At 40.2% G+C, this 13,732-nt stretch overlaps 2 protein-coding genes across 4 annotated transcripts in view; both read left to right on the top strand.

Moving 5' to 3' along the window:
- Window positions 1-3,939: 3,939 nt before the first annotated feature.
- Window positions 3,940-7,120, top strand: haus4 (HAUS augmin-like complex, subunit 4). Of its 2 annotated transcripts, none has more exons than XM_080051567.1 (9): window positions 3,940-4,098; window positions 4,331-4,470; window positions 4,729-4,860; window positions 5,156-5,296; window positions 5,432-5,528; window positions 5,622-5,767; window positions 6,195-6,325; window positions 6,454-6,522; window positions 6,780-7,120. In XM_080051567.1, exons 1-9 carry the CDS (start codon window positions 4,032-4,034, stop codon window positions 6,964-6,966), a joined length of 1,110 nt encoding a protein of 369 aa, XP_079907693.1. In that variant the 5' UTR covers window positions 3,940-4,031; the 3' UTR covers window positions 6,967-7,120. The 2 variants fall into 2 exon arrangements, with proteins under 2 accessions (XP_079907693.1, XP_079907692.1); XM_080051566.1 differs by having other exon boundaries at window positions 6,454-6,526; window positions 6,784-7,120.
- Window positions 7,121-10,353: 3,233 nt separating this feature from the next.
- Window positions 10,354-13,732, top strand: part of dock11 (dedicator of cytokinesis 11) — a 63,744-nt gene continuing 60,365 nt past the window's right edge. For both annotated transcript variants that reach the window (XM_080052012.1, XM_080052011.1), the window contains exon 1: window positions 10,354-10,555. In XM_080052012.1, the coding sequence (XP_079908138.1) occupies window positions 10,451-10,555 (105 nt within the window). In that variant the 5' untranslated portion in view covers window positions 10,354-10,450. The remainder of the gene's footprint in view (window positions 10,556-13,732) is intronic.

Here is a 13,732-nt window from a genome sequence, read left to right as displayed (position 1 = left end):
CCGCCCATTAGGAATTCCTGGCTTATGATTGGCCAAAGACCTCGGCAATCAACTCTAGCTTTCGCTAATTGGTTTAGCAAATAAGGGTTGGGCCATAAGTGTGACCAATAAAATGTGGAAAGTCTCACCCTAACACAATTCATTGGCCTTGTTCCGTGTCAATTATAATCTTACACAAATTGACTGGCTCCCCTATGTCATTTTGACCATTCATTGATGAGAGAGGACCACTAGCCATTGTGTAAACAGCAGCACTACAGTAAAGTTGATATACCCTACTACAGTAGGCTATATATTATTATTATATATTACGTGCCAGTCAAAAGTTATCACATGCGAGAAACCCCCATATTTTAGGGATGGATGGGGGGGGGGGGCAAAGCAGTAGGGATATCCTTATAGCCTTTCTGCATATCTTGTCTTGTTTTAGACCTACAACACTGTGCCTGGTCGCAAATTATAGTTAAATTGGTTAATACATGTAAAGCTGTCCCTGCAAAGTTAGGTAAGGGTTGGGGTGCAAAGGAATGCAGCACTGAGAAGACCAGATATGGGCAATGGCTGTTGGTAGGAAACAGCTGTGAGAAGCACACACAGGAGAGGCCAGAGGTCACAGGGAAAGCCAGGAATACTCACAAATTGTGGTAACCCCAGTATTCAATATGGCTAGCCTAAGAATGGAAAGGGTATGAACTGCTCAATGAATTGCTTCGTTTCCACAGTCTACACTGTCTTGACACAGCTGTTTAAACTGTGCATGGCAAATCATTTGGAACAAAATAATCAGAATAGATAACACCAGAAGATACTCATCTTCTATCGTCGATCTATTCTGGTGCAGCAGCCAAAGCTGACAACAGACAAGTGTCATACAATATTTTCTAATCAATATTAAAATACTGACAAGGAAAAAATAATTAGACTATGATTATTTTAATAGAAGCCGTCATCCCCAGCAACCAGCTAGCCAAGCTCTATACTTTTAGAGGGATATTGCCAATTGACTTTGAATTTATTGTCTTTCCCACTGCAGCAAGGGCAGAGAAAAAAAGTTAAACATAGCCTATCTGGCAGAGCCAATGCAAAAAGAAAGGCACATAAAAACTTTATAGACCTTTATTCAAGCAATAATAAACGTATGCTTGCAATATCCCCACTGTCTGGGAAGTTCAACAAGCTCAAAGTAAGTCAGCTTTACTGCCAATACCAACCGCAACAACTGATGGTCAGTGCCAAGGGCAAGAAAATGTCAGATCTGAATTGATGTTGAGGGCAAGGAGAATGATGATTGGCATCAAAAGACGATGGGAGACACCGTCTCTCAATGCAGCAGACAGCTGAATGGTCGGATTCAAGGAGCGTGGTTCTTTATAGGGCCAGGTAATCTTGAAGTTCGCCACAAGATTTTATTATTAAGATTATTTAATATTCCCAAACATACACCAAGTTTGTTTTTTATGAAATGTATTGATCTTCTTATTTGTTTATTTTTCTTCTTATTTGCCTAGACATGTCTTATAAGATACATCATGGCCTGGATTTGGTTGCTTGGGTTAAGAAAAGTTTGAACATCCATTCATTATTTTTTTAAATAAAACAGAATAGACTGAATTTACACTGTCTGGATAGAACATGGACCTACAAAGAAATAGATAGAGATAGAATAGCAGAATTCATCATCATAAACCAACCTCAAAAATATGTCACATAAAACTGAGAACACAGTTCTTGGACCAATTATTATAGGGGAGAGTGGCCTGAGTTGTGCCAATGGGGAAATTGTGCCACCCCTTGTTTCTAGAAAACAGTGGAAGAAATTGGAAATGTAACAATATATTTAAGAGCCATCCATTTGACTCATCCTGTAAAGAAGGGAGATACAAGGAATAAGATATAAGCACATTTAAGCTAAAAAAACTGTTTTGCCTTTAGTAGTAACATTTCCATGATCAAGGTTTTTTGATTAATGTGTCTGAACAATTATAGACAAGTTTGAAAACATTTGACACATGTTTTAGTGCTTTAGTATGCTACACTTTGAGTCTATACAGTTAGCACGATGTCAGCCCTAAACTGCTGCATCATGCTAGCCAAACTTCTGGGGTTGGGGTGATTTGTGCTAAAGGGCCTAGGTGAGTTATAAGTAAGTAAGTAGTTAAGTTTATAAAATGTATTTATAAAAACACATTTATAACAGTTTGCACTGTTCAAAGTGCTGTACATAGTGCATTCAGTAGGTAAACAATGAAGGTAAAATAACAATAACAAAAATAAAAGACATAAAGCCCAGACATCCACATATAAACAAAGATAGTAGTGCAGAGGTAAGATAGTTAATGGGGAGGAAAAGCCAGGGTGTACATATGGGTTTTGAGCCTTGATTTAAAGGCAGAAATGGAGGGGAATCACATTTGTCAGGTGGCAGTTGGTTCCACAAGCACAGAGCAGCTATTGCAAAGTACATTTCGGAGAGTTGTGCCAGTGGCATGGCTGTATACTCTAGTCACCAAAAATAAATTGATCATCTACAGTAGCTCAGAAGAGACTGACATCTCCATTCCACTTAACGACACCACTGACAAGAGTTCAGATGGCCAGAAAGATGATGATGGTGAGGTTGTCAATGTGAGCTTTGCAGGTAAAACCACCTAGATCCGCTAAGCCTTGTTTAAGAAAATTGACCTTCAATCTTTGTAAAATATTTACTTTATTTACTTTAAATAAACCTTAAATAAGTAATTTTCTTATGGATTTGTCTTGCATTACAGTTTATGAGATATAAATCAATGGCACAATTTACCCCATGGTATTCTCTCCTGTGGCAGAACTTACACCACACCGGGGGTAAGTTGTGCCACAAGACAACTTTTTTTTCGAAAGCTATATTTCTTAAACAGTTTATTCCAGATCCAAAGTTTTTACTGCCAGGGATGCACAACACCCTGAAATACAGTATATGTACATATTTGAGTTGGAGACATAACTATCAAGGCCTCACTTTATTTTATCATAATTGAGTAAAAAGTGGCACATCTCACCCCACTCTCCCCTACCATGCATTTCACTTTTATACTTCTACAGTATGTTACCAACATTGTTATATTTCTATTTTATAGCCTCTTGTTGACGTACACTTCAGACCGTGTTCTCCCAGAAATGAATGAAGAGAGCACACACTCTCTATTTTTCCTTTTTCCTCCAAGTAGCTTCAAAACCACATAAGTCTCATACCTGACCAATAATGTATTAACAATGAAAGCATGTTAAACTGTATGATTGTGTGTCAAACAGCCACAGTGTCCATCTCTTCATCCAGAGAGACTTCTGAGGAGTCCCTCTCCCAGCCCATCTGAGGTGCAGACTCAGAGCTGACATTAGATGCAGCAGTATGCACTTCATGGTCCATATCAGAGTTTATAGATAATCCAAATTGGGGGCGGCAGGGAGCAATAAGTAGCCTATAGCGCAGCATATCTGAAAATCATGATGGTGACCCTTCTGCTTCACTGAAAGACTAATTGCAGCTTTTACTCCATATGATAGTATGAGAGTTTCTTGTTGTAATACAGGCTTTCATGTTAACCTCAGTTAAGGCTAATGTGGCAGAGACAGTAGCTGGCTGAAGAGGATCTGTTGTATTGTGGATCACCGTGTTGCATTTGACAGTTCATATCTAGGCTATGGCAAAAGCTTTACATTAAATAGATCTATATAGATATGCTTATAACTATTTTCTTTAGAAAACATTCAAATGTCCGATCATTTCAAACGCTTTTGAAGTTCTCGCAGGCAACTCTGGTTGTATCGTATGCATGGACCTATAAAGAAAGGTTCTATGAGCACGTGGGTCAGTTAACCAATGAGAACGCTTCCTGCAAACGCGCGCAAATTGATTCAGGAAGTGCGCATTTTGTTTTCATGCAGTAATCTCAACCGGTCTCTCTCAACCCTCAACGTTGGCGAAAAAAGCTCTTCAGAAATAGAGAATCGGACAAGTTGCCTGGTTAACAAAATACATAATACAGCTGAACATGTCAACTGGTCCTTGGTCTGCGAATTTGTCATCGTTTGGACAGGGGGACAGTTTGCATCAACAGGGTCAGTTTGCTTACTTAATGTTAACTGCTGTTTACTGTTACAACAATTACACTTTAGCTTATCCATAGCTTATCCATGCCATATAGCTATAACCTAATCATACAGTGTGGGGAAAAAAGGCTGAATGGGAAAGAGGCTGAATTAGCATTAAGTAAAGTCGAGTACTGTGCTGTTGTACATTTACTGACAGTTATTTGTTTTGTATGACTGTGTTTACTGTCCCCCCTCCCAGTTCTGGCCACCTTCCCTCTGTGTGACGTCACAGAAGATGACCTGACCCAGAACCCTCACTTCTGTAAACTCCTGGCAACCCTGGCACAACATGTGGACCAAACCGGACTCACCGTCCCACTGAAAACAGAGCTTGAAAAGGTATAACATACAAGTAACCTGCTTTTGCAAGATGCAGCATTATACAGTTCAGAGTCAGACTGAACTTAACTTCGACTACTCGAAAAGGTCTTAGCTTTTTTAAAGGTTATTTTTAAATAACAGTAAGTAGTACATGTTTTATCCGCTTCTACTGGAAACCATTTAAAACTGCAATTGCAGAGATGAAGCATTTCTCTCTCTGACTTTGGTAGGTATTGTGTGTGTGTGTGAGAGCTCTTATAAATGTTTCTTGCCCAGGCTGAGCAGAAGCTGCAAAGCCAGAGGCGTCACTGGCTGCGCTCCGAATGCGTCCACAAAGGGCTGCAGGAGATGATCCAGGAACACACCATCAGGAAGCAACACGCGACCGTACCCCCTGACCAGCACATGGTACGTTCCACTCACTCGCATGCACGGTCCACAAATGCACAAAGCCTTCATTTAAACAGTTGACAACATGTTAATCTTGGGTTATTAAAGCCACACTGGTACTAGTACTATAACTTACTTTACACATGGCAGTATGGAATTTAACTTCATCACCACATCATATAAGATTTTTTAACAGCACACTGCATGTTTACCATTTGACATGAGATCACTTACTATGCTTTTTTGAGTTGGATGGTGCTAAAAACAACAGTAATATAAGTGTCTGTGTCTGTGTCTGTGTGTGTGTGTGTAGTTCTATGAGACGATGGAGAAGTGTCTGCTGGTGTCTCAGTGCGTCAGACAGCTGGATCTCAGCAGCACCACCAGCCAAGACCAGCCCTCTGTTCTGGGTCTGAACTCACAACACCTGATGGAGCTGATGCCACTAGAGAAGGTGAGTGAGCCACAACCCCCCAAAAAAATACGGAACAAATTCTCTTTCTGTAAATGAAGATTATTTATTTGTGAATATGTGTGTAGCATCAGTAGAGCGATGCTTCAGGACCATTGCTTTTTTATTTTTCACCAGAATGTTCAAAGAATGAAACAGGGTCTTCCCAAAGAGCTGGATAAACATCTGAAGAAGAAGTGTTTCGGCCTGCTTTCTTACTATCAACCAGACTGGGGTACAGTATCAACTACACCAGGGGAACATTCTTAGTCACTGTTCTGAATCGACATGGTAACCGAGGATCACATTGTTTTGTTTTCTCTTCCAGAGCACGAGAGCGAGGGTCTGAAGAACATCAAGTTGTCACATCTGTCGGCGCAGCTGGACAACGAGAAGAAAAGAGCAGAGAGCTTGAAGGAGACCTGCCGGGAAAGCACCGTTCTCCTGCAAAGACAGACCCAACTGTACCTCTCTGTGAGTCCTCTTTCAATACACATATTTAACTAAAGCAAGTTAACATATAAACGTTGCATAAAATACATGAGATTATTAGCATTTTGTATTTGTGTGTTTGTTTTGAAAAATGGTAAAGATGATTTTCTCAGCCCCAAAGCGCTTTACATTTCTTACTACATTCACCCATACACACACACTCATACACAGATGGAAGTAGTTGCCATGCAAGGCGCTCTCTGAACCATCAGGAGCAATTTGGGGCTCAGTGTAGGTGGGGGATCGAACCACAGAACCCTGCAATCCAGTGGACGACCGCCCCACCCACAAGCCAACCTCTTGGGCATTGCCACGCCCAAGAGGTTTGAAGAGGTTTACTCACTGGATATAGTGTGGAAAAAATGAATTTTGTTCTTCAGTTAATTTCTTTTTTCTTATTGGTGTCCAGGAGATGATTAAGTGCATTCAGCTTCTCCAATCTCTCATCCTGGACCACAGGCTGAGGATCCAGACGGAGTTGGACGGGAAGAAGTTAAACTACTTTGAAGGAAAATGTGATTTAGTCTTGCAGAAGATCAAGTAAGGAGATTTCAGTTATTTGCCTGCTTAAATACAGGGTGATACTTTGGATGTATTGGTCACTTTCAATTGAGAATTTATTATAAATATTTTTTCTTAACATATGTTTTTCTCTCCTTCCTTTGAAGGACTGAGATGGCGGAAATTCAGGTGGACACGTACACAGTGGACTCAATATCTGCCCATAGGAAAATAAGGCAAGTGGCTTTTTGTCCATCTCTGACGTCTTAATTGTTTATCCATACAGTATCACTCCACTTATAGAAGGCAACACAGTTTTAGTCAGTGTGGGACTGCATATCATTGTCTCTAGTGTCTTTCATTTAAAAAACTTTTGAAATTTAACTGAATCCAAACCTTCAGAATGAGGTATTATAGAAATAACATTCTTGCAAATACTTTTCCACAAGGAAAAAAAAACTTAAAATCTTTTGTTGCTTTGCTTCAACTTCAGAGAGAAGCTGGATTCTGAGCTGAAGGGCCGTCAGGTGGAGAAGCAGTCTCTGGAGTCAAAGCTGTCCTCCTTTGAGATCCTGGGCAAAGAGTTCGAGGCCCTGGCTGAGGAGTACTGCAGATTACGGCAGGAGATAGAAATGAAAAAGTGGGCTCTGAAGGAGTTCACCCACTATAATGACAAGTGAAGGTGTCCAATCATATGCCTTGTCATAGCGTGGCGTCGCTCGGAATGACACGCCGGCTTTTGGACTGTGAGACAGAAACTGTGTGGACTTTTGGCCGACAGGAACCTTGGAGCACGTACAGTACCGAGCTGGTGAATTGAAAGCTCCCATTCGAGCTCCTAATTTAAGAATATTGTTTAATTTACTTCAATAAATGTTCAGTTTTCCTAAAATACACCGTGTGCAAATTTTTTTGGCAAGTTGTATTTTTGAGGATTCATTTTATTATTGAACAACTACAGTGCTCTCGGTCAATCCAAAATTTTAAAGAACCTAAACCTGAAAGTAAAAGTGAGGTTTTGTCTTTCTTTTTTTTTTTTCCAACATTGTATTTATTGATTTTTAACATTTTGCACATACAAAGTCTTACACATTAATCAGCAGGTTTGTACCCTATATTAGCACCAAGGTGTAGGACATTACAAAAAAGATATATGAAAAAAAAAAACATATATATATATATATATCACAAGTACAACAGGATTTAAATAACGAAAATAAAAATAACGTGAGACCTCTCAATTCAGGCGTCTAACAAACAAAACCAAAAGTATATAACAGACAAACAATAAGTCCTGTAGTATTTCTAATGTTGCAATCGGGGAATACAAGTAAAATCACATTACAATGTAGTATTCATCATATAGTCACGTGAGCGTTGCAGAGGGCAATTTATTCATCCCCAGGTTCTTCTATCATATGTGCTATATCTCTCCTCTCCAGAAAACTTATAAACGGACCCCATACGTTATTAAAGAGTGACTCCTTGGCCTTGATAATGTATGTAATTTTTTCTAAGGGCAGAGTTGTAGATAACTCAGTAATCCATTTATTTAAACTGGGCATGCCCACTTTTTTCCATGACAGAGCAATTATTCTTTTAGCCAACAATATACCAATTTCTAAAAATATGCGGTGTCCTTTCCTAATATTATACTTTTCTGGATATAGGCCGAGTAAGAAAAGTTTGGCATCTAAAGGTATTTGTATTGGAATAATATCCCGGATACACCTCCTCACAGCCTCCCAAAACTTATTAACTTCTTCACATTGCCAAAGACAATGAAAAAGAGTACCCTTTTCCTTCTCACACTTGATACAGATATCTGGAACGTCACTGTTGAATTTATTGAGTTTTTCTGGGGTGATGTAAGTTCTCATGAGCCAATTGTACTGCAGTAATTTAAGACGAGTGTTAATTGTTTGTGATTGTGCTTTGGTACATGCTCTCTCCCAGTCCACAATGGTTATGTTGTCATGTAGGTCTTCCCTCCAAGCCTCCAGCCTGTTTACCGATGACTCTGAGGACTCGGCTACTAGAAGGTTATAGAATTTGGAGATTATGCCCCGCCCCAAATTGTCCGTACACATTAAATAAAATTCGGATACTTTACACATGGCAGTATGGAATAAAAATTAAAATTCCGCAATTGTAAAAATTTAGAAAATTGATTACGGGGGATATTATAGTCAGCAGTTAGTTCTTCAAATGATTTCAGATATTTCGTGACTGGGTTAAATAAATCTCCAATTTTTTGTATTCCATTGTCAGCCCAGAATTTGAATCCTGCATCGGATTTACCTGGAGGGAAAAAATTGTTTAGGTTTTGTCTTTCTTACGAGAATATATATGCTTTGCTATTATTAGGCAACTATTAGTATTCTGCAACTAAATAAATAAACGAAAATTTTCCCATCTCACTTGTTTATTTTCATCTGTTAAAGTGAGAATAATAAAACAACTCAAAATTTACAAATAAAAATGTCCTACATGTCAAAAAAAAAAATCAGTGACCAATATAGCCACCCTTCTTTTCAATAACTGTCACAAGCCTTCCATTCATGGAGTCTGTCAGTTTCTTGATCTGTTGACGATCAACTTTTTGTGCAGCAGCAACCACAGCCTCCCAGACACTGTTCCGAGGGGTGTACTGATTTCCTTCACGGTAAATATCCCGTTTAAGCAGGGCCCACAGGTTCTCAATAGGGTTTAAGTCAGGTGAGGAAGGGGGTCATGTCATTACTTTTTCATCCTTAAGGCCTTTACTGGCTAGCCATGCAGTTGAGTACTTTGATGCATGTCCTGCATAAATATCATGGTCTTCTTGAAGGATGCAGACTTTTTCCTGTACCACTGCTTGAAGAAAGTATCTTCTAGAAACTGGCAGTAGGTTTGGGAGTTGAGTTATAAAAAATGCTTCTCTGAGCTGGCATCTGTTCTCACTGCAGTTTTGTAGTGGGAATAATGGAGAACAGGTCCAGACATGTACAGCATCCTTTCAAATATGAAGGGGTGTCATGCAAGAGCATAACACTCATCTTTTGCTTCCTTAATGTTTTCCTGGTGCACCAGTATCTAGCCAAATTTAAAATGTCCTGAAAGTGTACTGATGCTGCTAATGTGTTTTCTTATATAAAACACAATTTCATTTAGGTGGAAGCATGGCTGAACCTCTATACACTTGGAATATGTGTTGCATATGTAGGCCAATGGGATCAGTATTCAGAATCCAAACACTTTTCTGGTAAAACTCACATTAGGCCCCTTGTCATTTTATGAATCTATGTTGCGAAAATAGTTGAATCGAAGGCTTTAATTGGTGCCGTTTTTTTGCAGTTTGCAGTATAATCCACCAGGTGGCAGCATACTTTTAATTTTGACCGGTGTGCATACTTTCATGCCATAATAGTATACTTTCTATGGGCATAACCTTTATTCTGTATACTTTGACTTGGGTGAACTGCTATAATTTAATGATTCATAGAAGGTACAACTATTTTTGAATGTAATACTTTGAAAACAAAGTCAACCATATGTGTTATTTGTAACAGAAGCAGCCTACCAATATACGTTTTTTCTTTCTTTCTTGATTTAAAAGGTGTTTGTCACTTATCACAACTGGCAGACAATGCAGTTAAAAACCAGGTCAATTTTATTACTTTGATTATGCAGTATTGTGAAAAAAAACATAAACAGACAAGCACATTCATTCTCATCAAAAATGTCCTTTATGAAATGTATGAAATCATGGAACAATGATTGTTAACAATGTGCATAACAGTGATGTATTAAATCAATATGAAAATCAAATCATTTCTGTACGGTTTTGGTTGACAGTGCCATAAATTCTATATAAAAGTTAACGCCCACTTTTATATATAGACGATCTTTGGTTACAGTCTTGAGGAGCAGAAACGGAAGTAGGAAAGAGTGAAGCATCTCACTTCGCACACCCTCTCTGCTCTCATCAGCAGCATCAGCAGCCCCGCCTCGCGACGCCCGCGAGCCTCTGGCTGGTTCTTCACCGACACAACCCACACACACATCTGGGCTGTCACACTCTCAGCAGCAGCACCAGCGAAGCCGCCTCTGCTCCGTCCGGTACCACGGCATGCTCGCATTCACACCGTCATACACCAAGGGGATTTTAAGCAGAGGGGCACCATGTCTGAGGTGCGAAAATTCACAAAGCGGTTAAGCAAACCCGGCACGGCCGCGGAAGTCAGGCAAAGCGTGTCGGAGGCTGTGAAGAGCTCCGTGGACCTTGTGGTGAGTACAGCTTAAACGCGGTCATTTTAGCTAACAGCCAGGGATAATGTAACTCACTGGTTATAGCCGGCTAATTCCCCATTTTCCTCCGTCCTCGAGACTATAGTTTTTCCATTCTATAGCTTTTTTTTTGACGAATCAATTTTTTTGGTTTCTTTCTTTTATTTGTGTTAATGCTCACATTTTCTGACTTATTTGCATGTTTTTTTTCCGTCCGAGTTTTCATTGACTGCACTCGTCACACAAACCTTAACGTTTACCCTGGAGGCACAGTGGTAGCTCTGGTATTTCTCAGAATTGCGCTGAACACAATTTTACAGTTGGCACCGCTACAAGCTGTGTAATGTTAAAAAGCCAGGTCATTATGGAGCTATTATATGCCTTGAATTCAACTCCCATATGTTGTCGCGGTTTCTCCCCCTTTCTTAATTGCCGGCATTACCGAATAGCATGACATTGTCTGCAGGGGAACACATGGTTTGTTGGGTCCTGAGTCCTGACTGAGTGACTGACTGTACTGCGGCTCCTTTTGTGTGCTGGCAGGCAGGCTGGTTGGATGAGGAGCACTGCCAGTTGGACAGCTGCAGCATGGCTTCCTTGTCTGTCCTTACCTTGGAGCAGTGTCTGTGTGTGCGCCTATTTATTTCTGCTGCTGGAAAATAATGCAGTTCATGCATGCTCTTACTACTGGTGTAGGCCTATATTGCTTAGGACAAGTGTGCAGCAGCAGCAACAGCAAAATGATCCCTCGATAGTTTATTGTTTCTCCCTTTTTTCCCCCAATGAGAAGCAGTGCTGGTGGCTTGGAGGAGACTTGGAGGTGGCTTGTGCAATAATGAGGGATTAGGCGCAGCAGTGGCTTGAGATGAATGGCACAGAGGATCCTGCTGATACATCATTTGTGTGCTTGTTTGTGTGTGTGAGAACATATTCCCATGTCGGTATGTCAAAGGCCTGACTGACATTTGTCTCAAAACTTTCAGTTACACTACACTACACTACACTACACTACACTACACTACACTACACTACACTACACTACACTACACTACACACACACACACACACACACACACACACACACACACACACACACACACACACACACACACACACAGGGCTGCCCATAAGGGGTAGAAATGATTTCAGTGCTTTTGCAGTGATGAGAGGAGAATGAACTAAGCCTAAATGTTGCAACCAAACATAGGCCAACTTTATAGTTTTGAGGGTAGGTTGGTTTGGTTATTCATGTAGAGAACCGCCTTTTTTTCATTTGTGTGTGAAGAATTTGTTGTTGTTGTTGTTTTTTAAGTGTTATTTATTTCAACAATACCACCAACAGATTTCAAATGATTTAATGTCATGTGCAGGAATACAAAAAAGTGCAACATTTGGTGCAGTCAATTAGTGTAAATGTATCTTACCAGAAACTAGTAGCATAGAAAACGTGCAAATTGTGAAAAAACTGTTTGCTTTAGTGAATACTAAAGAAGAACAATGTCTCTGTGTGAACTGATTATTTTGTAGAGATCTGTTGATCTGTTAAACAATTGTGTGAGTGTAAGAGAATAAAAATAAATTGGTAGGTATGCTGGGCTAAGTCAGAAATATGCTACTATTTTAAAATAATAATGAGCCCTTGCTGTCCCTGCAAGTCCCGGGTTGATAAGATAGTTAGTCTCTCTACAAATACATTGTATGTGTTTATTGAGGGATGAGCGCACTCACACTCATTGTTGATAGGAGTAATGGGTAAGGGGGGCCCATTGACTGGAGGTTTTCAGGGGCCCAGCCATTTGTGTGGGCAGGCCTGCACACACACACACACACACACACACACACACACACACACACACACACACACACACACACACACACACACACACACACACACACACACACACACACACACACACACACACACACAGGGGCTGGATGTGACGTTTGTGTGAGAGAGAAACTCTTGTTGCCTTATGGGATTAGGCTTCAAGTCTTATGATGATCATCTTGAGGAGAGTGACGCAAAGAGGCTTATCGGCGTAACAATCATGTGATAAAAAAGGTTTTGATTTCCGTAACAGAGGTTTGGGAGTGTGTTGGTGTCTGCAGCCATGTGTGAAGTGTGTGTGTGTGTGTGTGTGTGTGTGTGTGTGTGTTCCTGTTTAAGATTAGCAGGTTTTGGCAGTATCCTTTTGTGGAGCAAACGGCAAATGGCTCGGTAGCCTGAGAACAAACACTGTTTTGTGGTTGTTTCGCAGCCTGCGTTCCTCTCTCACATGGGGATTCCCTCGGGCATGCTGTGACCATGCTTCCTGTGTGTGTGTGTGTGTGTGTGTGTGTGTGTGTGTGTGTGTGTGTGTGTGTGTCTTCTGAACTTCTTTTCTGTAAAAAAGTCAGTCCGGCTTCTCAGTCTCTCACTCCATGTTTGGGTTCTAAGGTTATCTTTTGAAGAGTGCAGAACATGGAAGTTTCTTGTTTCTTTTCTATATGATAACGACAACCCTTGGGACTATTAGTGTGGGAAGTTGCTTAATAACTTTGTAACTACTTTGCAACTGGTCATCATTGGGATCACAGAAAGTCCAATTGAAGAATTGTATGAAGTCCACATCGGTGGTCTTTTACATAAAAGTGTACAGTATTTGTCAGCCTGATAGTCCCATAGGTATAGAGTGTTTTATTTCAACTATTTGACATGCATTTGGTTGCTGGCAGCTGCATGTTCTCAGGTTATGTTATATCGAGCAGCATAAAGAGGAATAGTGGAGGCTATAGACCAGTACTGACGGATACCAATATTTCTCTAAAGTATCATCATCATCAGCATGCCAGTAAGGAGCCGGTCATTTGACCTTTCACAAACACGTAGTTCCAGAGCTGTAATAATCAATTAATGGATCAAGAGAAATTCATCAGGCAACTATTTTCATTATCGATTACTTGTCATTTTTCACGCACATAAAAGAGCCAAACCACAATTTCAAACGCTAAAAGGATGAAAAGTTTTTGGTTGATTGCCACAAGACTTTCAATGCATCTCCTCATACTGTGGGGAATTTTTACAGGAATCCTTGAAATCCATCTGTTGATTAATGTAGAAAAATTACCAACAGATCAATAATGGAAATAATTTATAGCTGCAGCCCCAAGTGCAGACCCATTGCAGGTGAAGGGGTA

Source organism: Ammodytes marinus (assembly GCF_949987685.1).
Source record: "Ammodytes marinus genome assembly, chromosome: 23".
Classification (NCBI taxonomy): Eukaryota; Metazoa; Chordata; class Actinopteri; order Uranoscopiformes; family Ammodytidae; genus Ammodytes; species Ammodytes marinus.
The sequence above is the reverse complement of the archived record's forward strand: the minus strand, read 5'-3'. Positions and strand labels throughout refer to the sequence as shown.